Here is a 25,963-nt window from a genome sequence, read left to right on the forward strand (position 1 = left end):
GTGACTAGGAGTTAAAGCGAGGCAAATGCAAAGTAGAAAGTATGCACAGTATTGTAACCCTGAAGGTGACCAGTGGAACCAATCACCGAGGGCAGTGACGGATCTGCCACCTCCGGCCATGGGCAACTCTAGGCTGCCTTGCCGGAGGACCTGCGAACCAACCTCAGACGCTGGGCTTAGTGCAAGGCTGGCTGGGGAGGGGCCGCCTGGCTATTGGCCTAAGTCTCTGTGGCCGGTGGCGTAGTCACCCCCTCGGCCTTACGCTCTGCCAGGCCGGCGGGTCTACGCAAGACCCAGCTGCGCGCGCCTCGCCCTAGCTGCGGGCCTAGCCCCTGTGGCAGCCCCCCCCCCACCCCCAGGGCCGGGACAGGGCAGCAGCCATCAAGCACCACCTCCGCCGTTGCCCGCGGCGCGGTTGCTAAGCAACCGCCCTTGTGTACAGGGCAGGCCGCCGGACAATGGCGGAGGCCGGGTCCCCGCCGCCGCCGCCCCGCTCGGGGCTGCAGCCGCCGCCGGCTACTTTCTTCGGGGCCCTGGAGCCGGGGAACCCGGTGATCGACAGCCTCGAGTCCGAGCTGCGGGACTTCCTGGGCTTCATGCGCCGGAGCGCGGGGGCGGCCGAGCCGCGGCGGCAGGAGCTGCACAGACGCGGGTACCGGCAGGGCGCGGGCGGGTCGGTCCGGGGCTCACGGCTCTCGGAGGGGGGGGGGGCGCAACGCACGGCCCTGCCCCGCTCCGGGGCCCTGCAGCTCCCTCACCCAGTAGCCCCCCTCCGGGCCCTGCAGCCCCTTGTACCCTCATCGGGATCCGGCTGCCCCGTATCCATCACAGGCACAGAACGGCATCGCCATCCCAAGCTGCCTCCTCTGCCCAGGTCGAGGCCCCCTCCTGCCTGCTCCCGGAGGGCTGGTGCAGGCAGGCTGGAGGCAGAAGCGCTGCCCTGGGGCAGGGAAGGGGGCTTCATGGGTGGCAGGGCTGGCCAAGCGGAGTGGCCTGGGAAGGCTGCAACCTCGCCGCTCCCCTGACTGTTTGGTGTCATGCTGCCCAGCAACCCTGGTCCCCGTGGCCGGGAAGCAAGCAGGGGCCAGGTTGCGTTCTGTGGGTGCAGAAGGGACAGAAATGACAGTGCCGAGAGCTGCCTCCTGAAGGCAGGGGTCAGAGGCATAGCAAGGGTGTTAAGTGTCTGGGGGCAAAAGCAAAATTTGCTGTCCGCTCCCCCCTGCTGCCACCATGTGGCAGGGCCCCGAACCTGGCGCATGGCTGAGCCCAACCCTGGGAGAAGGGGGGGGGGAAGCTTGTGCCTCGTCTTTCCCCACCCCTTCCAGTTTGGGGTGGGCCCCTGCATACACTATCCCACTGTCAAAGATGGAGGAGGGTCGGGTTGGGGGCGGAGAGGTGGGGAGGAGGCTCCAGCTGGCGGTGGTAGGCGGAGGAGGAGCAGGCGAGCCGAGGGATGACAGGGGAAGTGGAAGCAAAATGCAGGACAATGTAGCACTTTAAAGACTAACAAGATGGTTTATTAGATGATGAGCTTTCGTGGGCCAGACCCACTTCCTCAGATCAAATAGTGGAAGAAAATAGTCACAACCATATATACCAAAGGATACAATTAAAAAAAATGAACACATATGAAAAGGACAAATCACATTTCAGAACAGAAGGGGGAGTGGAGGGAGACTAAATTAGTGCCCCCCTACTATGGTGCCCAGGGCCAACTATACCTCCTTTGCTACGTCAGTGAATGTAAGAGATTAATTTACCTGTTAAAATAACACTCAGAAAAACTTTTAAATAAAACTAACACAACACGAGAATCGCCCTCACTTCTTGGAGGCACTTGAAGCAATAAGTAGCCTAAGGCTGAGGTTACCCTGCAAGCGTGGCTTTCTCTCTGCTACAAGAACTTTTTCCTTCAGGCTGCCGTGAGATTCTATCCTTAAGTAAGGGAGAGAAGTCTCTCTGAGCTGCTCTTCCAAATTTCACACAAGCCATTCAACTGACGCCATAGATGTCAAGATTCAAGGCCAGCTTTGCCTTTGGCAGACTGCCTTGCCAGGTGTTCACAATCACAACAGCCGAACACGTATAAGACTTTTAGTTGAAAAAGCCATGTTAATCCCAAGTCTCTGCTCTGACTGGGAGATGTGGGTGACCTATAGAAAATACCAGCATTTTCTTTGGAAAATCCACAACAAAACATGGAGGGAATCGATCACCTCAGTAATGCCAACTCCTTTAGAATTGAAGCCCGGATTATCAAGCATGAGCTGAGGTAGAGTGGGCACTGCGTTCACATGTCTGATATATTTTTACCAAAACTGCTACCTGCCTAACTTGCCAAAGGAGAAAGAAAACAGGGAGGCCAAAAGCAATGATTTAGAGCAGTGTTTCTCAAGCCTTTTTTTATGAAGTACCCTCTTTTAAAAAAATTATAAGTACCTCCAGTACCTACAATTTTCAGACACACAATTTGTTTCTATCATTGCAACACATTTGTTTAAACAACTTAAACGTAGCTGGGCAGGTGATGAAATTTTTGGGTGTAAAAAGTACTCCTTTTAAAAAAATTATATGTACCCCAGAGCCAGGCATCACCAGCCCCCCTGCTCCAACCTAATGCCCCTCTTCCTTCCCTGCCCTCCCTCCACTCTAACCCAATCCCCCTCCCCCTCCCACAGAGCCAGGCACTGGAGGTATGGGTAGCCCTACCTTTAAAGTGGCTGCTCCCGCCATCTGGCCCTGTCTCGGAGGCTTGATTGCACAGAGAGCAAATGGCCTGACAGCGCCAGTGTAATGTAGAAAGCTGCTACCTTATAGGACTGTGCTACTGGTAGCATTTTCTTATTTGTACAATTGTAATGAAAAGCTCCTATAGAAAACTGATACCAGAAGTAGCACAATCCTACAGGGAGCAGTTCCATACAGTACTACATTACACCGGGTTCGCAGCTGGCCACAATATGTGGGGCTGTGCGCTCTGCTCCCACCCTATCCCGGTGCCCCCCACAGTGGCCCCTGGGGGCAACTGTCCTCTCCTACCCCCCTTGCTATGCCTCTGCCAGGGGTTCACCCACCGCCCATGTGCTGCCTCTCCCCCATGCAGCCCTGGGGACCCTGAAACTTCCTCTTCACAGTCCCCATCTGGAGCCTCCCATTTATACTTTGTACCCCAACAGCCATCCAGCTCTTGCTCTCCCAGCTTTCCCTTGCAGAACTCTGTTCAGACCCAGTGCCTCCCCCCACTGCCTGCAACGGCACCCATCCTGATGCTGTTGCCTTCTTCTGCATCCCTCATCTAGACCCTGCCTCTTTACTATCCCCTGTAACCACCAACTAGACCTTGTCCTGCTACCTCCCTTTCCCCTGCAACTGCCATGTAGATCCTGACCTGCTTCAACTTCTGTCTGGTTCCTGATCACCCACATTTTCTTTCCTGCAGTCCCCTTTCCAATCAGTGCTCCTTCTCCTTCCCACTGCAAACCTCATCCAGACCCTTTCCTCAACTCTCACAATGCTCTTGAATCCACTGCCCCTTCCTGCTGCCCCCTCCCTTTCCCCTGCTGTCCCCTCCAGCCACTGCCCCTTGCTGGTGGGTCCTTCTGTTTATGCTGTCAATTCTCATCCAGTTACTGCTGGTCTCTAGATTATTTTATCTGCTTTTTGTTGCTCTCATTCACCATGCCCACTAGTAGTGCCACCATCCCCTTCTAGTCTTCCTGTTCCGCAACCATGTACTCTGAATTTCCTCTCACCTCCAACATAGAATCATAGAATCATAGGGTTGGAAGAGACCTCAGGAGGTCATCGAGTCCAGCCCCCTGCCCAACCCCAACTAAATCATCCCAGCCAGGGCTTTGTCAAGCCAGGACTTAAAAACCTCTAGAGATGGAGAGTCTACCACCTCCCTAGGTATTCCAATGCATTCCAGTGCTTCACAAGCCTCCTGGTGAAATAGTTTTTCCTAATACCCAACCTAGACCTCTCCCACTGCAACTTGAGACCATTGCTCCTTGTTCCCTGCTGTTGTGCTAGATTCCCACCTACCACCTATATGTGCTTTAACATTGTTGCTAGCTTCAGATGTTTAAAAACAAAAATGAAAATTGCTTACAGATTATTAGATTTTTTTTAAAACATTGTGTACATGTTGGATTCTTTATATTTGCCTTCTGGTTTTTCAGACATTAGGGTTTACGCTTTCCAGTCTAGGATAGGGATGTAAAATCCCAGTTAATCAGCTAACCAATTAAGCAGGATCCCATCCCCACCCCCACTTCTGCTCCCGGCCTCCCTGCATGCTGGAGTACTGGAATGTGGGCAGAGGGCAGCTCCCAGGTGCCGCTTAACTGGTACCTGGTAAGCATCACCTGATAAGATTATCTGGTTATCCATTCACATCCCTAGACTAGGAACGTTTGTAGAGTTGCAAGTAGTTACATGACTTCAGAAGATGGGGAAAGGGCTTAAGAAAAAACATTAGGTATTGTCTCAGAGTAGCAGCAGTGTGGAACTGCCCTTGCTTTTCATTATGAAAATCAAATCACTCTGCCCAAGCTAGGAATGCTAAATTTAGATTCATTAACTAATCGAATAATTGATGGGATTTCCATCGACTATTCGATTAGTCTGTAAGGGCGCCTTTGCCTTTGAACTGTAGCAAGAGCTCTGTCAGGCTCTTGCTAAAGTTCAAATGCGGAAGTCCTGCAGGGAGTGTGGGGCCAGCTGGGGACTGTCCCCGTGCTCCCTGCAGTGCCTAAGCCTTTGTACATGTCAAAAGCCGAAGCCCTGTGCTCTCTTTAGCACCTCAGCCTTTGAAATATGTAAGAGCTCAGCAGGGCTCTTGTACATTTCAAAGGCTTAGGTACCACAGGGGATACAGGGCCAATCCCCTGCTGGCCCTGCGCTCCCTGCAGGGCTTCTGCTTTTGAACTTTAGCAAGAGCCTGGCAGGAAAGCCCTTCAGGGAGTCCCCCACTGGTCTGCAGGGGTTTTGCAAGGCTTCTGCTTTAGAAATGTACAAGATTTCTTTCCACCAGTGCTCTTGTACATTTCAAAAGCAAAATCGTAGCAGAACTGGCATGAGCGCAGTCCCTGCTTGCACCGTTTTCTACTGTGCGTCTACCTCCCTGCCCCGTGCAGATGGTCCTGGGAGGAACTGGCTTTTAAGCCAGCTCCCCCCAGCACTGGCTCCTGCTCCTCCCCTTTGCAGCCTTTTTCTGATAGAAGCAGCGGGGGGCAGGGAGCGACTAGTCACATCACAAGTCGACTAGTCGCTACATCCCTAGCCCAAGCTAGTGACAAATCAGCAGTGTGTAGGTATGAATTAGAAGTCTGCTCAGGCCTAATGTTAAAAGTTGACTCAAATTTGAACTGAGCACAGCTGATCCGAACCCAATGCAAGAATGTTAAATTGTTTTCAGAACTGACCTGACCCCAGCTCGATACTTCCTCCTGAAACTGTTCCTTCTGTTCACTCCCTCTGGGGCATCTGATATTGGCCACTGACAGAAGACAGGATACTGGACTAGATGGACCTTTGGTCTGACCCAATATGGCCATTTTTATGTTCTTTTGTAAACTGCATGAACATGGGCCCCTTCTTTTTGAGGCTTGGCCTGGTGAGAACTTTCTGCTCCCTGTGCCCCATTTCAGCAAGTTGTCTCTGGCCACTTCCTGCTTATGGGGTCAGTGTGACGGTAGATATTTCTATGTCATTGACTGTGGTCATTGCCTCACTGAGCTGCGTGTGCTGCAGATTGCAAGGTACTGCAATTTGTTGGTACACTCACTTAGCAGCTACACACAGTGCTGGTGGCTGAAAGGTAAGGATATACTGCTGCTGCCACACTGACCCAGTGTTCCATTTAACTTTTCCTATTTATGTGCGAATGCCACATATCACTTCCATATTGGAGCACATAACATTCATATGGCGGGAGTGGGGCTGAGGCATTCACAGTGTGGGAGGGGACTCAGGTCTGGGGCAGAGGATTGAGGTGTGCAGAGCTTGATGGCTTCAGGTGGGGGTAGGCTCTGGGGGTGGGGTCAGGGGTGCCAGATGTGGGGGGTGCAGGTTGCCCAAGGGCTATGGTGAACAGAGGGGACTCCTCCCACACCTGGGCTAGGGGTAAGAGGCACTTCTCCCCTCTGCGGCAGCTCTGGGCTGCAGCCACAGGATAGGTGCCTATCCCTCACCTCATCAGATCTGGAGCTGGGGGAGAGGCATCTCTCCTTCTACAGCCCTGACTGCTTGTGTGGTATATAATAAATAGGCTGCTGTGTGGCCACACAGACACACAGTTTAGAGAGAACTTATATGCTAACCCTACTGAGAGGAGGAGGTAATCAGAGATGACCTAACCCAAGCCTGAGCAGGTCCAGTTGTTCTCACACCTGAGCCCAACACTTCTAGTCAGGTCCTATAGGGTCAGGTTAGAAGGCTCTTGTGTGAATGAACTTTGAATCTATGCCTATGTCTGTTTATTGTGACAAAATGGCCAATATTGATATGGTGAGTCCCAGGCTTTTCTTGGCAGAGGTTACATCATCACCCTTTGTCCCTGCTCTTGAGGCCCCAAGAATCCTGTTAGTGACCCAGGAAGGTGGTAGAGAAGGGAAACAGAGAAGGGGTCTGGGGCTGAGCTCCAGTCCCTCTGAACCCCTGCAGGTTTTTTATCCCTTTTCCCTTGGGTAGAATTACCCTCAGGCCTTGATGCTGGAGAAGTGAGTCTTCCTGCCCTTCTTCCAATTCTTTAGTCTTTTAAATCTCAGCAACACACCTCCAAACCAGTGTTCCCTCTAAGCTTAGAGGCAGCACAGCTTCACAGGTGATTAATCAGCCCCACCCAGTCAGTCAGCTCCATGCTTGGTACCCTTAGCATCTGACTGGGCCTGGCTGATTAATTATATGTGAAGCTGTGCTGCCATGCAACTTAGAGGGAACACTGCTCCAACTCCAGCTCTCTCTCCAGTGGATATAGTGTACTTAGATTTCCAGAAACCCTTTGAGAAGGTCCTTCACCAAAGGCTCTTATGCAAAGTAAGAGAGAAGGATTGGTAACTGGTTAAAAGATAGGAAACAAAAGATAGGAATAAATGGTCAGTTTTCAGAATGGAGAGAGGTAATGGCAGGGGTCCATACTGGGTCCAACATATTAATAAATTATCTGGAGAAAGGGGTAAACAGTGGGATGGCACAATTTGCCAATAATACTAAATTGCTCAAGATAGTTAAGGGAACCATGACTTAATTAGCCTAGGGCTTAAATATATCTCCTCCAGAACTCTCCTACTGCTCTCTGGCCCTACTGTATCACATTATGCACACTTCTTTGCATATGAATGTAAGCATATCAAATATGCACCAGGAAGCTTGAAAACCAGTTGTAGCCAGTTATGCCTCCTGGAAGGGCTCCTCCACTTCCGGGTCCCACTATTGCAGGGACTCCATCCCACTATTGCAGGGACTAAAACAAACCCCCAGTTCAAGAGTCCAAGCCCAGTTCTCGGGCAACGACAACATAGAGAGGCTGGTTGGTAGTCATGTAGCCTCAGCCTTGGTTCAGGGTGGGATGAGAGGCAAATAGTTCAGAGCTCAGCCTTGCTTCAGGGTGGTGGGTAAGAGGCAGACAACCACTGTTAGTTCAGAATCCCCGGCCTTAGTTCAGGACGGGCAATGAGCAATATAGTCAGTCCAAAAGCCTTAGCCCTGGTTCAGGGCAGGCTTTAACAAACAGAGTTAGTTCAGAGTTCAGTAGGCCATGCCTTGTTTCAGGCAAGCCAGCAAATACACCCCGTTAGAGCGTCCTGGTCCTAGGTCAGGGTAGGGCAGTAGACACATACAGGTAAGAGTTATAGTCCCAGGCCTTGGTTCAGGGCAGAGTAACAAACAGTACAGTTAGTTCCAAGGCCCTAGCCCTAGGTCAAGGTGGGGCAGCAAACAATACAGTTCGTGAACCCTGGTCCTAGGTCAGGGTGGGGCAGCAAGCAAACAAGTCAACAGTTGGGGAAGTCCTGGCCCTGGATCAGGGTGGGACGGCAAACAAACACAGTTGTAAACAGTTGCAAATGGTACACAGTTCGTTCAGGGGCCCTGGCCCTAATTGAGGGCGGGGCAGCAAACAAACAGGCAGAGGCCCTGGCCATAGGTCAGGGTGGGGCAGCAAACAAACACAGTGGCTGTGTGTAGTCTGGCATGATTTTCCGCAAATGCTTTTAACGGAAAAGTTTTTCCGTTAAAGCATTTGTGGAAAAGAGCGTCTAGATTGGCACGGACGCTTTTGCGGAAAAGCACTTTTTGCGGAAAAGCGTCCGTGCCAATCTAGACGCGGTTTTGCACAAGAAAGCCCCGATCGCCATTTTTGCTATCGGGGCTTTTTTACGCAAAATGGTTCTCAGCTGTCTACACTGGCCGTCTTGCGCAAAAGCATTTGTGCAAGAGGGCTTTTTCCCATACGGGAGAGTCATTGTATTTGCGGAAGAACACTGACAATCGTACATTAGATCGTCAGTGCTCTTGCGCAAATTCAAAGTGTCCAGTGTAGACAGCTGGTAAGTTTTTCCGCAAAAGCACTTGCTTTTGCGGAAAAAATTGCCAGTCTAGACGCAGCCAGTCAGTAGTAGAATAATTTGTCTCCTGGCTCAGGAGAGGTACAGGCACCTCACCTGTGGTGGCAGAGAGGGCGAGATTGCCACTCGGTAGGTAGGTGGCAGGGGGGATGCAGGCCTGCCCACTCCTCTGTGTCCCTGCTCAATGCCCTAATAGTAGCAGTGCAATCTGCTGCTGGGTCAATGGGGGCTCCAACCCAAAACGTGCTGACCTGAGGCCACTTGACTTGGGCCACTTCACTTCTCCTCCTTGGCGCATACCTGGGCTTCCAGCAGGTCACTCGGGGAGATGAGGGTGATCAGGTCTGAAGTCCAGGTGGTCCTGGCCAGTCCTCAGTTGCTTGTAGGTCCAGTGGTCCCAGCCAATCATCTAGTGCAGGCTGGCACAGGCATTCAGCCCGGTCCTCTGGGTCAGGCACAGCTACAGATCCAGGTCGGTCCTCAGGTGCAGGCCAGCATGAGGGTTCAGGTCTGGTGTCCAGGTTGAGCACACCCGGTGGTCCAGGCCAAACCTCGGCCTCCCAGGCAGGGAGTGCTGAGGAGACCTCTGGTTCCGCTGGAGGCAGACTGAGCCCTTAAGCTGAGCTTTTATAGTCCTAGCCCCACCTCCTGGCTTCCGGTCAGGTGACGGGGAGGGGTTAGGCTCTGCCCAAAATGGCTCCCGGAGGAGCTCCTCTGCCTCCAGGTCAGTAGATGGCACTCTGCTCCACTACATGGCCCCCCTTAAGTCCAGTTCCTGGATTCTGGGACTGGGCGCTTGGTTTTCCCCTAGGCGGAAGAGTGCATCTGCATTTGAATTTTCCCTCACTGCTCGGTGTTGTATGATAAATACGTAGAGTTGGAGGGTTAGAAACCACCTTGTCAGGTGGCTCTTGGTATTCCACATGGTGTGGAGCCATTTTAAAGGGGCATGGTCCATAAAGAGGATAAAAGAGTCCCCAAGTAGGTAATACCGGAATGCCTTGCTGGCCCACTTGATGGCTGGGGCCTCCTCGATTACTGAGAACTTACACTCCCAGGGAAACAATTTCTGGCTTATATACAGGACTGGGTGCTCTTCTCCCTTGACCTCCCTTGGCCCCCAGCCTGTTCTCTGAACATCTGTCTGGACCATAAATGGTCGGTTAAAATCTGGGCCCAACAGGACAGGCTCACTGCACAAGGCATCCTTGAGGCTCTGGAATGTGGCCTCACACTTGGCACTCCACCTCACCCTCTGTGGGCTATCCTTGGTGAGGAGAGTGGTGAGTGGTGCTGCGAGGGTGGCAAATTGGGGGACAAAACGACGGTAATACCCCGCTAGTCCCAGGAATGGCCTCACTTTCTGCTTGATGGTGGGAATGAAGTAGGTTCGGATTGCCTCCACTTTCCCCACTAGTGGGCGGACTAGGCCCTGCCCCAGGCAATAACCCAGGTAAGTGGTTTCCTGCCAGCTGATCTTACACTTCTTGGGGTTGGCAGTTAGGCCAGCATCCTGGAGGGTCAGTAACACGGCAGTGACCTGTAAGAGGTGTTCTTCCCATCCCTGGTGGTAGATGACTACATCATCCAGATAGGTCACGGCCTACTCCATACGAGGGGTAAGCAGGAGGTCCAGCATCTGCTGAAAGGTTGCAGATGCCCCATGGAGGCCGAAGGGCATCTGAACAAAATGAAACAATCCTCATGGGGTCGTAAAGGCAGTCTTCTCTCCTGAGTCTGGCTCCAAGGGGATCTGCCAGTACCCCTTTGTGAGGTCGAGAGTTGTTATAACATTTTTGGTTCCTAGATGATCTAAAAGTTCATTGGTCCTTGGCATCAGCTACTCATCAAATTTAGAGATTGCATTTACCTTTCTAAAATCAACGCAGAACCGTATGCTTCCATCAGGCTTTGGGACTAATACCACTGGGCTCCACTGCTCGTTCTTGGATCATTCCACTACCCCCAACTTCAGCATGGTTTAGACCTCCCTTTCTACTACTTCCCGCATTAGTCGGGGAAGAGGGCAATTATTCTCATGAACTACTTGGCGTGGGGTGGGGAGTCTGATACTATGCGACATTACGATTGTTCTGCCGGGGTGCATAGTGAAAATCTTTTGGAAGGCCTCCACGAGGCACTGTGTTTGCTTCAACTGGTCTTCGGAGAGTGTATCCCCAAGTTGTGGTTCTCCCTTGTCCGTCAGCTCAGGTATCTGGGGGCCCAGGACAGGCTCAGAGGGATACAGAGTGATCATCAATCTCTCTCACTCTCACCACAGTTTCAGCAGATTCACATGATACACCTGCTTTCTTTTTCTCTGATAGGGTTGATAGACCTTATATGTGACTGGTCCCATCCAGTGGATGACCTCATAGGGCCCTTGCCAGTGGGCGAGAAGCTTCAACTTTTCAAAGGGGAGAAGTAAAAGTACCCGGTCCCCAGGTTCGAAAGTCTTTTCTTGGGCTTGGTGGTTATAGCTCTGCTCCTGGGTTCCTTGAGCCCTTGGAGGTTTTCCTGAGCAAGGGCTCCCACCTGGGTTAGCCGCTCCTGGCTCTGGAACACGTACTGGAGGAGTCCTTGCAAAGTTGAGGGGACTATTCTCAGGTCTCTCTCATTTGGTCCAGAGTGTCCCAGGGACGTTGCCCGTACAAGAGTTCAAATGGGGAAAAGCAGGTGGATGCTTGGAGCACTTCCTGGACGGTGAGTAGCAGAGGGGGTAGTAACTTGGTCCCATTGTTGCATTTCCAAAGGGGGAAATCTCTTTAGCGTTCTCTTTAGGGTGTAGTTAAAACGTTCAACCAGCCTGTCGATTTGAGGGTGGTAAACTGACGTCTGCAATTTGTGGATGCCTAATAAGGTGCATACCTGCTGGAGTAATTGAGAAGTAAAGTTAGTCCCCTGGTCAGTGAGGAGTTCTCAAGGAAGCGTCATCTGAGCAAAGATCTTCTCGAGCTCCAATGCGAAGGTCCGGGCATGGGTATTGCGCAGTGGGATGGCTTCGGGGCAGTGCGTGGCATAGTCTACCAGGACCAAAATATAGTGGAACCCCGCTTTGCTCGTTGGGGGAGGGCCCACCAGGTCAAGGGAAATTCATTCGAAAGGAGTCCCAACAAGAGGTAAGGGAACTAATGGGGCTCTTGGCACCCCTGGGTTGGCAGCCAGTTGGCAGTCTGGGCATGCCTGGCAGTAGTCTTTCACCTCCTGGTGTACCCTGGGACAAAAGAAGTGGGACAGCACTCTGGGCAGGGTCTTCTCTTTTCCCAGGTGCCCGGCCATGAGGATATCATGGGTGAGTCATAGCACTGCCCGTCAATGGCACTGAGGGACAAGTAGCTGCGTCCCGACCTCCTGTGTCTGCGGAGTTCGTATCACTCAGTAGAGGCGATCCGCCCTCAATTCAAACTGGGGCCACTGTGCTGCCCTCTGCGAGTCTGTCACCACGCCGTCAGTACAGGCTATCTGGTTATATGCTGCCCTGAAGGTTGGCTCCTCCTGCTGGTCTCAGGGAAAGTCCGTCAGGATCAATGGTGTCAAATTGTCCTCCGGAGCAGTGTGGGAGGGATCGAGCACCTCACCCGCCTCCATCTCTGGGGAGCTCTCCTCTCTTGTGGGCTCCTGTGGGTCATCCTGGAGGCGGTCACCTTCTAGCCTAGACTGGACGGAAGGTCCCCCCATTCTGGCCTCACGAAGGAGGGCATTGAACCCTGGCCAATCTCATCCCAGGATAATGGGGTAGGCCAAAGTGGGGGCCACTCTTACCATCATCTCCTCTGTCACTCCTCCGATGGTTAGAGGGACTCTAGCACAGGGATAGGCTTTCACGTCCCCATGAACACATTGTAGGTGCAGCTCCCCTTCTGGCACGGTAGAGGCTGGGGCTATCTCCTCTTGGATGAGGGTCTGGCTGCATCCCAAGTCAAGGAGGGCGACCACTTGCTGTGATCCCACCTGAACAGGGGCGGTGAGTTTTGGAGGGCCAGAGTGTCAAGCCTGGGTTTCTGCTGTGCAGATCTGGCCATAACTGCAGTCCATCTCAGAGCAGTCCTGTTGTAAGTGCCTCATGCAGCCGCACAAAAAACACAGGCCAAGATCAGTGGGGGCAGGCTGCGTGGGGCTGTTGGGTTGAAGGTAGTGCCAGTATTGTCACAGTACTGGGTGGGGGGCCTTCGGGCTTCCCCCTGCCCGGGTTCTACTTGGATACGAGGTCTCACCGTCCTGGCGATCTGGTGCGTGGGGCTGTCCTCAGTTTGGGTGATGGTGTTGGCGCTGAGGTGTGCACCCTTGACATCGGGGTTGGGGTGCTGACTCCTAGTGCGATGGTGTTCTCAGCTGCCAAGAAGTCTTTTATCAGGGTGATGGCTTCAGGAAGGGTTGTCGGGTGGTGCCAGAGGACTGCTGCATTTACAAGATCTTTGGACTTTGGAGAATTCCATTTGTCTCATATTAGTTAGCACAAGGCCAAGGAATGAGAATCCTGTCAAAAGGATGTCTTCAAACTATCTCTTCTGTCTCCTCTTTTCTTCCTTACTTATGAGTCGGTAGACTGTTATGATTTCTCCAGGAGCACATTGCTGATACTTCCCCTGCATATGATTTGTTAGGATATTACCTGCAAAAACAGATGTTCGGTATTGTGAAGGTTTGTAACTTAATTCTTCAGTGAAGTCCTTTTCTGAGAACCCTCTGTCCTTGTTCCCATCAGCTATCGTGTCCCTGTTTGAATGTGGTTTTCTCAATGACATACAAAGAGAAAAGTGGTCTGGGACAACATAGTCAGACCCATTTAGAATTTTAAAAACCTCATTCAAATTATAGCCAGTAGAGGGGTCAGTATAGTGGCATGAAATAGTCAGTCCACTCCACTTAGCAGGAAAGCTAAGGATCAATTATGGTTTACTGGAGGTCTGTTGGATAAGTCAGAGATGGAGTTAATTACACTAAGTCATCCTTGGCAATAACAATATAGATTGTTTGGCCTGGTCTGTGACTGAATCATAAGGAAATAGTAACCTGGCCCAGCAGAAGCGGGCATTTCTGATCATTGGTGATACCTGATATTGCCAGACTACGTCTAGACTTCAGGCTTCTTTCGGAAGAAGCTTTTCCAGAAGAGATCTTCCAAAAAAACTTCTTCCGAAAGAGTGTGTCCACACAGCCAAAGCACATTGAAAAAGTGATCTGCTTTTTCAAAAGATAGCGTACACTCTGAATGGACTCTATCTCGCATTTAAACTGTGATTATGTTGGACAGAGTGGCTACCAGGGCACCTGTGCTTTTTCCTCTTTCCTCTTCTTCCGAAAGAAACATAGTGTAGACATACCCTGTGGCAGATAACTTGAGCTCATGGGACTCAGATTACAGGGCAGGGTAGGTGTTCAGGCTTGGGCTCCTGAATATCTGTGCTACAGTTAAACAACTCTGTAGCCTGAGTCCTATGAGCCCCAGTTAGCTGACATGGGCAATCGGTAGGTGTTTAACTTCAATGTAACCCTTAGAATACTTCTTTAGTTTGCTTTTTCTCTTCCCCATAAGTCCTCATCTACCGGTAATTGTAATTTTCTTGTACTTTTCATACTAGATCCACCTCATGCAAGAGGCTGTCTTGTCTTCTTTTATTTCTATGATAAACACCATAATATGAAAAGTATCTGTTTTTACCTCCGAATCCATCAATTCCTTAATTTATGGCTGCCTGACATGCTTTATTACTTCTGACATTTTTCTTTTCTGTCCTTTTAATGTATTTATTTTAATCCAATGATTTTTCCACATTGTAATCCACTGAGTTTGTTTAAAATGCCAAATTGCTTTTAAAAGCTGAATATCTGTCACCATCCAATGATTTTCAATATTTTTCATACTAGCTAGAAAGTGGGACACATTTTACACCTTTTATGATCCTATTGGAATATGCAAAAGAAATTCATATGCTAGAACATTTTAATAAGTATTTATGTAGGACATAATTCATCCTAATGTAAATCCATTGTACTATACATTTGAAATGTGATGGTTGATTTGTTTGCTCAGATCAATACTAATAAGCACTTTTTAAAAATGAATAGTGTTCATATTGTTTCAGGTGCATTTGGTTAACATAACGAGAATTTTTATAATTCACTTTCTTGATATAGGAGGTCTGTAGCCAGCTTTTATTGTGTAACTTTTGTGTCCTGCTGTTTGTTTAGAGCAAACACTTTGTTTAATATTTGGATCAAATATAAGCCTCGACTGCCAGATTGGTATTACAACGAAAAACTTCTGAAAGTTGGTGACCTCCTTATTCAATTCAAAGTAAGTAATATTAGATAGAAGAAAAATAAACTCTCATGACTGTTTGTGTTTCATTGTGTGTTTCTATGTTGGATTAACATTTAATTATACTTTATTAGAAGCTGTTTCGAATGTGAGATGAATTAATAAAAAATAACTCCTATGGCAGTTGGTGTACTATGGCCACTGCTTATTACACTGAGCATAACTGTCTTAATGTCACATTGTTCTCTCCCACCTGTTTCTTGTGTTGACCTCTTGTCTCTTGCTTTTTTACACGTTTTGAGGCAGGGCCATTTTTTCATTATATGTGTATAATACTAGCATAATGGGGTTGTAGTCTCTGATTAGGGTCTTTAGACGCTATTGAAATACATATTAATAATAATAAAAATAATGGACCTGTGTTGATGATTACATGTCTTTTGGTGCCTGCTGAACAGGATTTCAAATCTTGCCACATCCTCTACCTGGTGTGTTGTCTAGGTATGTTAGATATTCAGTGCTTTTTTTGTTTAAAAAAAAAAAAAAAAAAAAAAAAAAAAGTGCCGGTATTTCATGGGAAAAGTTGTTGAGCTCTGACTGCAGGTGCTGGTACTGCGTCTGAAGGGACCTGTACTGAGTACTGGGCAGTACCATCACAAAAAAAGTACTGGATATAGTGTAATTGAACAGTTATGTAACCACATGAAATCTTATTGGTGACACGACTATATGATAGTTGGTGGGGGTAGGGCTAGCAGGACCATGGATGTTGCCGGATCAGAGAGAGTTACCGGACCAGAGAGTTTCAACCTGTACATTACAAAATATTTTCCTGATATTTCAGCATAGTTCTGGGTGAGTCTACATCACCTCCAGTTATTGTTGTAGATTGCCGTTTCTTAAATGTGTATATAAAGTATAATACACGTGTTATAATTGCATAGAAAAATAAATACAAAATCTATGAATAACGTTCTTCACATTCCAGGAATATAAGTTGGCACTTCTACAGTGCTATGGAAGATACCTTCAGCAGTTCAGTTCTGTAAACCTTGATGAGGTTATAGCAGACGTGAATCAGTTTAAATCCATATTTTTTCCAAATGGCTTTGGTGATAAAAGTGCTGCACTTACGGTAGGTTTAAACAAGAAAGAGTTTTAACAAAAATGTTGTTGATTTTAAAATACAAGTTCTTTATTAAGCTTCAGCAAATATACAGCAAACTGTTACACTAATGAGAGGTAGCTGTACTAATTCCTGTAACTTTATAATCGTTCACATATCCAAAGTAAGAAATAGAATACAAGCCTAAAGAGATGCTTGCTATGTCATTGAGGTTAAACATGTAGATGATTCAAAAATGAGTTCAGAATTATATGAATGCTGAGAATACCTAGAGTTATAAAATTAATTATTTAAAAAATGTTTTGGAAGAGATATAACTTCTCATGCTTCAAGGCATTCCTACATGATATGAAAACTGTGGAGGTAAAATGGAAGGTTCGAGAATGTGGCCAGCCCCAGAGAGGTGCAGAAACAGGCAGCCTTGTATTGAATATTTTTTAACTTTTATTAAAATGCTTTTAACTTTAACTTTTTATTTATTAACTTTTACAGGCGTGGGCCCCAGATAACTATTAACAGTAACAACAAACAAACTGCAATACAATAGATGAAAATGCCCTGGGGTTTTTCTAAGTCTAAGTAATTATCAATAACAACCCAGGGATTTTTATCAGTTATATTTACATTAATTTCACTCATGAGGTTTAACATCTATTTAAACTCCTAACTATACTATTTAACAAACTTCTAACTAACTTACTCTTAACACTATTATTTATCAAACCTTTAACTAACTTTACACAGCAATACTCACACTTATCAGACATACAAGGGACAACAGAGACAACAGCATATTCGTTATTCGTTACGCTCTGCAAAAGATTCGGTAGCTTCGGTGAGCGGGAGGGGGTCCTCGGGTGATCAGCCCTCAGAACCTGGCTCGAGTTCTGCCTTCCAAGTTTTCGGGAACCCTCAACTGGATGCAGGAGGGGTAGCTGCTTTATAGAGAGAGCAAGAGCTTTCCCGCGCTTACTTGTGATAGGCTTATCCCGCGCTTAGTTGTGATAGGCTTAACAGATTGTCTGCCTAGTGACAGGCTGAGGGGAAAGGGGAGGGGGTGAGATGGCCCTTGAGTGGCGTGAACTTTTTATGACCCTTACCTGCCTGGTGTCTTACTCCTGGTTTTTACTGATCTTAAGTCACATAGTGCAGGATTTTTGGTTTGAGGGGAAGGTAATCTTGGGCTAGGAAGGCTATGCGCACGAGGCCTGGCCAGAAAAGAGCCTGCTTTTACAAAAACAAGGCAATCAACATAGTTACAACTTTGTATTGTAATTTGTGCAGTATTCCTGTGTAAAAATGCTACACATAAGCTGCTTGATGACAAAGTCACATCATACTGCTATCAATATATTCTTTTCTGGGTATTAAATAAAATAAACAATGATAAATAGATATATGTGGTCATTAGTTTCATCTGTAAATTATGACCATTTGTAGGAAAGCCAACTGACCTAAGGGAAAATGTAGATATTTCTTTGTGTTATCTCTACAAGAAACCAAAGGGTTGTGATTGCTCCTTTGATATGAGCAAGGCAAGACAATGATAGGAAGGCATACAAAATATTGCATTCTGTCCCAGCAGTGCTCTATTGGGAGTTGCTGCTGCACCAGACACTCATGTGGGTATCTGGGTTTCTCCATGAGCTAGGATAACGGGGAATGTCATGGGTTTCCTGACAACACTTGTGAGAGTCAGGTACAGCTGACCTTTGATAGGGTAAAGCTTTAAAAAGGGCCTCAGATACCTTTTTTCTGGAAAAAGATGGAATGAGGTGACTTGCTTAGAATTCTGGACAGGAAGCTTTGGAAATATGAGAGCTATTGTTTGCTTTGGTATTTAAAGTTTGTTCAGTCTCAAGAGGGGAATATTATCAGAGATTTTTCTAGTCTATGTTATTTTGCTTTTACAAGATAATTTTTAAATAAATATGAAATTCCAGAAATTATTTTCCTTTACTTAGTTTGTGACAAGTGCTGGGTTTGTCTATTTTCATGGACCTTGGCAATGCCACAGGACCTAATTGCAAAATGGAAGGTACCTAACTTAGGGGGAGGGATAGCTCAGTGACTTGAGTGTTGGTTGCCTAAACTCAGTTATGAGTTCAATCTTTGAGGGGGCAAATCTGTCAGGGATGGTACTTGGTCCTGCTGTGAGGGTAGGAGAGTGGACTCAATGACCTCTCAAGGTCCCTTCCAGCTCTATGAGATAGGTATATCTCCATATATTATTAAATTAGAATACTCAGTCCATATATTATTGTTGTATACAGAGTTAGATCTTAGGCACTGGTCTTCTTTTGTTCTGAGTTCCAAACTGGTGTCTTATTTACCTTCCCTTCCTACCACTTTGTCATCTAGGAGAATAATGCATTAAACTTATTCTCTGCATATGGATCTAATGGAAGCCATCAGCACATCTTAATAACATCTTCTCTGTTTCCTAATTCGCTATGGTTCTAATTGTCATGGTATAACTCTTGAGATAGCTTTACTTTCTCATATTTAGTATTTTGTTGTGCTTTACTAATGTAAAAACTGATAAATACAGATATTTTAAAAGAAGTTTTCATTATTTTACTTTTGTTCCCATAAACTTTAGTTCTATGCTTTGCAAGGAAGGAGTATTTGCCTTTACCAGATGGTATGCAGCAGTGATAAAAATCTTCAGAATCAAGAATCTCTACAGATGTGTTTTAGTATCTTGTCCTTCTTACGACTCATTATGGAGGTGACTCTACCTCAGGAGCATTTGTGTTGGCTTATCTATAATGGTATGTTATATATTTCATTTACATTTTCTTATCAAAGTGTGCCTTGAAAAAGAAGTTTCATACTTGTTGTAAGGATAGCAAGAAGACTGACAGTGAAATTGTAGTTCTTCTTCAAGAGGTCCCCGTGGATGCTCCATGCTTGGTCTTGGTGCCATCCGGGTGCCTGGATCGGAGATTTTGAAGCAGTCCCTGTGGGGCCATGCATGCACAGCACAAACCAGCATGCACTGCGCCAGTTGGCACCACGCATGTATGGCCCAAGCCCTCCAGTTCCTTTTCAACCACCCTCGGCCTTAGATGGAGCTCTGCAGTTCTCTGCCTTATTCAACACTTTTGAAGTAGTTCTTAGTCACTAACTAGTTAGTTATTAGTCCGTTAGTATTGTTTCTTAGTTATCTAGTTACTTGTAGTTCATTTAAAAAACAAAAACAAACCCTTTTAGTCATGCCAAGCTCTCCGGGCTTCAAACATTGCGCCTCCTGCATAGAAGCAATCTCCATCTCTGACGGACACTCGCAATGTATCAGATGTTTAGGGGAACATCATTCATCCCAAGATTGTCCCCACTGTGCCAAACTCAAGGCCAGGACTTGCAGGGACAGGGACCTTTGTCTGAAGCTGATGATCCTTTTGGAAAAAAATGCACATCCTGCTTGGATCCGGGAGTACAACGTAGGGAGGTACAATCACCTAAGGCTCCCAAAAAAAGGCACCAAAAAAGAGGAGTTCCTCAGTGCCTCATGGCCAGCCCTCCTCTAGAAAGTGGTCTCCACCCAGAGCATTGGCACAGAGGTCCCACGTCAGTACCTATGCTCCAGCTACCTCAGGCATTGCATCACCGTCGTCTGCTGATGGCACCAACAGCAAAAGATCCAAACACTGCCCTAAAGCCACATTGGTACATGTCACGGTTCCATCGACTACATCGGTACTGTCACATCCATCATTGGTACCGACGGCTTCATCAGTACCTACAACTACGACACCACCACCACTGCCAGCACCGCCATCCCTGCTGGCACTGCTGGTGCACCCGACAGCACTGTCTGCTTCCTTTGCACCGATGGTGCCCACTTGTTCCTCAGCACCATCGGCACTGACCAGAATAGTTGTACCAGTTGTATATTCGGTACTGCCAATGTACTAATGATTGCTTTTCTCTGTACTGACCATGCTGTTGGCACCGTACAGACCGACACTGCAAATCCCAGCACCGATCCTTGCAGCACCGTTGCTGTACATGAGAAATGCGAACCTAGCAATGACATCTGCCCCTCAGTCACTGCTTTTTGGCATTGATGTGTTGCTGGTACTGACGACATCACATGCCCCATCCCCGGTGCCATCACAATTCTTCAGCAATGAAGAGGAAGGTGTACAAGCCTTCTCTCCACTCCACAGTCCACCAATACAATATTATAAACCCCACTATGACCCATGGGACATTCCCCCATGGTATGGACTCCAAGGGATGCCTCCTCTGGTACCACATTCTGCACAAGGGCCATACTGGAGCCCATGGGGCTCATACAGGAGACACCATAGTGTACACCCAAGCCCCCACAAACAGGCTAGTTCTGTTACAACGCTCATGACCTCATTGGTGCAACAGTCAGACCCTCAAGTATCTCGGTGGAGGAGTCACTTCCTGATACATCACCCCCTACCAATTCATCGTCTTCACCGGACAAGGCCATGATGCCACCTCCACCTTCAGCCACTGATGATTTTGAGCATTTTAATGAGCTTTTTAAGAGAGTTGCAGCTGATCTATTCACAACACCTCACAATACCAAATGCACTCAAGTTTTGCTCAAGAGCAGGCTTTGGGACAGGATCACTCGGGGATGCCTTCTTCATTCAAAGAATCATGACCTCGCTTATGCCTTCCCTTCCATACCACTTCTTGTGAAAGCCATTCAGAAGGGCAGATGGATGACTCCACAGTCATTCTAATAGCCCCCACCTGGCTGAGATAACTCTGGTATCCCTTCCTGCTCAGGATCTCAGTTCGCACATTCATCACTTTCCCTCTCCAGCGCAACCTCATCACTCTGGGTCAGACAAAATCAAACCTACCCAGATCTACGCAAGCTACATCTAACAGCATGGCTCCTCCATGGCTCTCCTACTTAGAACTAGACCTTCCGGAGCAGGTTCATGTAATCTTCATCCACAGCCGTAAGGATTCCACCCATGCCTCCTACACTTACAGGTGGAATCACTTCTCAGCATGGTGTACCTCGAAAGGATAGGACCCAATATCAATACCCCTCTCTTTTATCCTTGAATATCTACTCACTTTACAGCACTCATCACTCTCGTTTAGTTCCATCAAGGTAGGCATAGCAGCCATTACAGCCTTCCACCACAAAATTGACGGCTGGTCCATTTTTAGTCACCCCACAACCAAAAGGCTTCTCAAAGGGCTGCATCTCTTACATCTTGATATCACACAACCAATGCTTCCCTGGGGCCTCTGTCTGGTACTGTGAATCCTGACCAGGCCACCTTTCGAGCCTCTCACCTCCTGCTTCCTTTCATACTACTCCATGAAAGTTGCATTCCTGGTTGTTGTTACATTTTCTTGCTGCATTGGAGACATGGTGGCACTCATGTCTGACCCACCTTTTACAGTATTTCACTCTGATAAGGTTACCCTTTGCATACACCCAAAATATTTACCTAAGGTTCTTTCATCATGTCATATAAATGAACCAGTAACTTACCTGTATTCTTCCCAAAACCTCATGCAAATGGATCTGAGATTTCCAGGTGAGTGTTGGCATTTTACCTACAAAGAACTAGGACCTTTAGACATTCTCCCACCGAGTTAGAGGACAACACATATAAAAACAAAGACGGTCTAAATAGATTGCAGACTGTACAACAATCTGTTACACTCTTAAGGGCCTACAGCCACCGTTACGTTTGATGGATCATTTCACCGGGGCCATATCCTTTTCTACTGTGTATCTACTCAATGTGCCACTGATGGACATTTGCAAGGCAGTAACTTGGGCATCACAACTTACCTTTGCTAAGCACTATGCACTTTCATATGCGGTTGACACCTCAGTGGGCTCCGCAGTGCTATCATCAGCTTATCGTAATATTCCGAAGCCCTAGCCACCCTGGGGAGAAACTGCTTGTTAGTCACCAAGAGTATGTCTACACTGCATTCCTCTTTCGGGAGAGGAATACAAATGCAGACAAACAAAATTGCAAATGAAGTGCAGGTTTGAATTTCCCATGCTTCATTTGCATAATCACGGCCGGCCACTTTTTCGAAATACCCTATTTCAGGATAAAAAATGCTGTTTAGACATGGTTATTTCGAGAAAAAAACCTTCTTTCGAAATACGAAATAACCCTTAAACTTCAGGAATAAGTGTTATTTCAAAAGAAGGTTTTTTTTCTCGAAATAACTATGTCTAAACAGCGTTTTTTATCCTGAAATAGGGTATTTCGAAAAAGTGGCCGGCTGTGATTATGCAAATGAAGTGTGGGAAATTCAAACCCACGCTTCATTTACAATTTTGTTTGTCTGCATTTGCATTCTTCTCTTGAAAGAGGAATGCAGTGTAGACATACCCCAAGAGTGGAGCATCCACGGGGACCTCTCGAAGAAGAAACAAAGGTTATTCATCTTGTACAATAACTGGAGTTTTTTAAGGTGGTGTCCCTATGGATGGCCCATGACCCACTCTCCTCCTCTCTGCTTCAGATCTGGAGGGACTCTGGGGTAGAGAAGGAACTGCAGGGCTCAGGCCATGCATGCGCAGTGCCTATTGGCACGGCATGCGCTGGTTCACGCTGCACATGCACAGCTCCGCAGAGACTGCTTCAAAATCTCAGATCTAGGCACCGGGACAGCACCAAGACCAAGTGTGGAGCATCCACGGGGACACCATCTCGAAGAACTCCAGTTACTGCAAAAGGTGAGTACACTTCATTTACTTATTAATCATAAATATTTTTTGACAAATAATGGTATTTTGAAATTCACAATGATTTTCAGTTTTCATATTTTTATATGGCATTCATTACATTTTTGTGTTGGACATCTGTAAAAAATATCTTCTTTCTTATTTGGAGCTGTAATGATGCTGGAGATTCTAACCACTCTTATCTCCTGGGACCACTCTTGGTCCCACCTCTCCCTTTCAGCTTTCCCTTGACTGCCAAATAAATACAATATAATAAATATACTGATTTTCCATTCCTGGATTCTGCTGCAAGTTCTCTGTATCAGATCCCCGTCTTGAGCATGGTTTTGGCCAGCATTAGCACCATTCAAAAGCACCTGAGCACCTAGCTGAAACAATGTTCGGGTAGGGTCTGAACTCGGGTATTTCTTTTTCTAGGACTCTACCCCATCTTCTGAGCAGAGCATCTTTCTGTAGTCCCCTAGCAAAAGGAGGTTTGTGGCTCACTACACATCCAAGGCACATACCAATGCCCTATTAATGGATGTTGTGTGGTGTCTTGTTGATAAAATGCCCTTCCAGGTGTGATGATTGGTGTTTGGCTCACTGCCTCTTTGCACTATAAGTATTTTTTTTTACACAGAACATACATTCCACCCTGGAGTGTCTTATTGCTTGTTTAGCTTTTTGTGAACTCAGAACTTTAATATATATGTCATTACACTTTCATGGTGGGAGTTTCAGACGTCCCAGTGTCTGAAAAGCACAAGTCGAGTGTATTTTCCTATGGGTATGTCTACACTACCCCGCTAGTTCGAACTAGCGGGGTAATGTATGCATACCGAACTTGCTAATGAAGCCCGGGATTTGAATTTCCCGGGCTTCATTAGCATAAAGCCGGCGCCGCCATTTTTAAAAGCCGGCTAGTGCGAACCCCGTGCTGCGCGGCTACAAGCGGCACGAGCTAGATAGTTCGAACTACATAGCCATTCCGAACTATCTGTACTCCTCGTAGAACGGGGTTCGCACTAGCCGGCTTTTAAAAATGGCGGCGCCAGCTTTATGCTAATGAAGCCCGGGAAATTCAAATCCCGGGCTTCATTAGCAAGTTCGGTATGCATACATTACCCCGCTAGTTCGAACTAGCGGGGTAGTGTAGACATACCCTAAGTTATTAAGGTGCTTTTGAAAATTCCACCTCCCAACATTCAGGGCCTTTGAGTCAACCTGTGATATTAAATATTTCTAGTGGACATTTAAGACTTCAGATACATCTAATTTTTATGAGGCTGTTTTTTATTTATTTTACAATGGATATTAACATTAAACAAAATTTGGATAGCTTCAACTTCTCTATATAAAATTATGTTAAAAATATTTGGTTTTAAAACTATATTTTCAATTGTTTTTCATCTTGAACTGAGAGACTTATTAATAATCCAAATACTAACAACAAAATTTCAGTTAACTAGCATAACAGGTTTGAAGTAGAAATGTTGGACTCATATCCATTTTTTTATAGATTTTAATTTAGTTTTATTCTTCTAGGTACAATTTATATATACACCATATGCAGGCATTTGATGAGCGTAGGTCAATCTGCTAAGGTATGGCAAGACAATCTAGAAGTTTTTTTATATGTAATATATCTTTTTAGAATGTTGTATGGATATTAAAAATGCTTTTAGCTTTATAGAAAACAGAATTTTACTGAAAAGAAGGAAATGCATTTGTATTTTGTCACATTGGGTAAGTCTTATCTGATCCACACCCCTCCCCTTAGCAATAGTAATGCTGACTGTCCTGGACATTGTGGAGAAAGTTTGGGTTCAGAGTGGCTAGTGTAGAAGGGCAGGAGAACATGAGTCGCCCAAGCCTTCATGGACCTCTTTGACATTCCACTGTGAGCATACGTTCCATTCATACCAGAATGCTGATCTTTAAGATTGGTCAAGATCCTGTGGAGTGTAAGAGTCATTCAAGACTCTTGGAGTTGTATTTATTTCATTTTTAATGTAATAAATGGTTTAATTAAAAATGAAGCTCTTTAACCTCACAACATTTTAATGATTTGTCACTCACAGTTCAACTCACCACTGCAGTGCCTCCTGCTGAACTGTTACCGGGATTAGTTCTTCGCACCAATGCTCCCTTTTTTGGTGGTTCCTTGCCTATCATTGCTTTTTTCTCCTGTGACTCATGTCACTCCTAGACAGGGTTCCTTCTAAGGTGTGTGCCTTCCAGAAATTTTTGAAGTGGCCTCCCTTTAAAAATTATTGCCCACTCCTGGCTTAGAGCCAAATATGGGGAAGAGGCCCCACCACACACCCCAATCCTTGGCTTCTAATGTCTTGACCAAATGCATTGAGTCCAAAGTAGTCAATTATCAGAAAAGAGTGGCACAAGTGTCTTACATTTGCTTTGTGAAGAAGACAGAGAGCTAAGTTTAAGGTTTTCAAGTCCTTAATTAGATATCTCTGATGGAGCCTTATTCCCATTGCATGTTTGGGTCCACATCTTCAACTGGTGTAGATCTTTGTTGCTCCATTGAAGTCAGTTACATTGATTTATACCAGCTGAGAATGTGGCCTTTTGACTTCATTTTGAAAAATAAAACTTTTAAAAATGTCCATAATTTAATACTACTCACTTGTAAATTTGAATAAAACATAATTCTTTAGACAGATGTTTGTGCTCAGATGTGAGAAATATTACACTGGGGCTGTGTCTACACGGGCACCCTTTTCTGTAAAAGGGATGCTAATGAGATACTTCGGAATTGCAAATTCCGCGGGGGATTTAAATATCCCCCGCGGCATTTGCATGAACATGGCTGCTGCTTTTTTCCGGCTCGGGGCTTTGCCGGAGAAAAGCGTCAGTCTAGACGGGATCTTGCGGAAAATAAGCCCTTTTCCGCAAGATCCCTTATTCAAGTAGGAATAAGTGATCTTCCGGAAAAGGGCTTATTTTCCGCAAGATCCCATCTAGACTGGCACTTTTCTCCGGCAAAGCCCTGATCTGGAAAAAAGCGGCAGCCATGTTCATGCAAATGCCGCGGGGGATATTTAAATCCCCCGCGGAATTTGCAATTTCGAAGTATCTCATTAGCATCCCTTTTACGGAAAAGGGTGCCAGTGTAGACACAGCCTGTAGCTCTGTCATCACTATAAAAGCAAATTGTACCAACAACTCATAATGGCAAACTTTTGTTAAGGGAGGTTAGGATTTATAATCTATTTAAAATAGGTTATAAATCAGCAAGATGAACTGTGTTAGCTTGTTTATTTCTATGAATGGAGTTATCC

At 46.6% G+C, this 25,963-nt stretch overlaps 1 protein-coding gene across 8 annotated transcripts in view; it reads left to right on the forward strand.

Annotated features, from left to right (window-relative positions):
• The first annotated feature begins 356 nt into the window (after window positions 1-356).
• CFAP54 (cilia and flagella associated protein 54) overlaps window positions 357-25,963 on the forward strand; it is a 238,111-nt gene continuing 212,504 nt past the window's right edge. For 3 of the 8 annotated variants that reach the window (XM_075933754.1, XM_075933762.1, XM_075933756.1), the window contains exons 1-5: window positions 361-652; window positions 14,760-14,865; window positions 15,818-15,964; window positions 18,558-18,729; window positions 24,207-24,265. In XM_075933754.1, coding sequence (XP_075789869.1) covers window positions 459-652; window positions 14,760-14,865; window positions 15,818-15,964; window positions 18,558-18,729; window positions 24,207-24,265 — 678 coding nt within the window. In that variant the 5' untranslated portion in view covers window positions 361-458. Of the gene's footprint in view, window positions 653-10,894; window positions 11,271-14,759; window positions 14,866-15,817; window positions 15,965-18,557; window positions 18,730-24,206; window positions 24,266-25,963 lie in introns of all 8 variants that reach the window. The other 5 variants (XM_075933774.1, XM_075933767.1, XM_075933796.1 and 2 more) reach the window with 5 other exon arrangements.

The sequence above is a fragment of the Pelodiscus sinensis genome, chromosome 1 (assembly GCF_049634645.1).
Source record: "Pelodiscus sinensis isolate JC-2024 chromosome 1, ASM4963464v1, whole genome shotgun sequence".
NCBI classification, from domain to species: Eukaryota; Metazoa; Chordata; order Testudines; family Trionychidae; genus Pelodiscus; species Pelodiscus sinensis.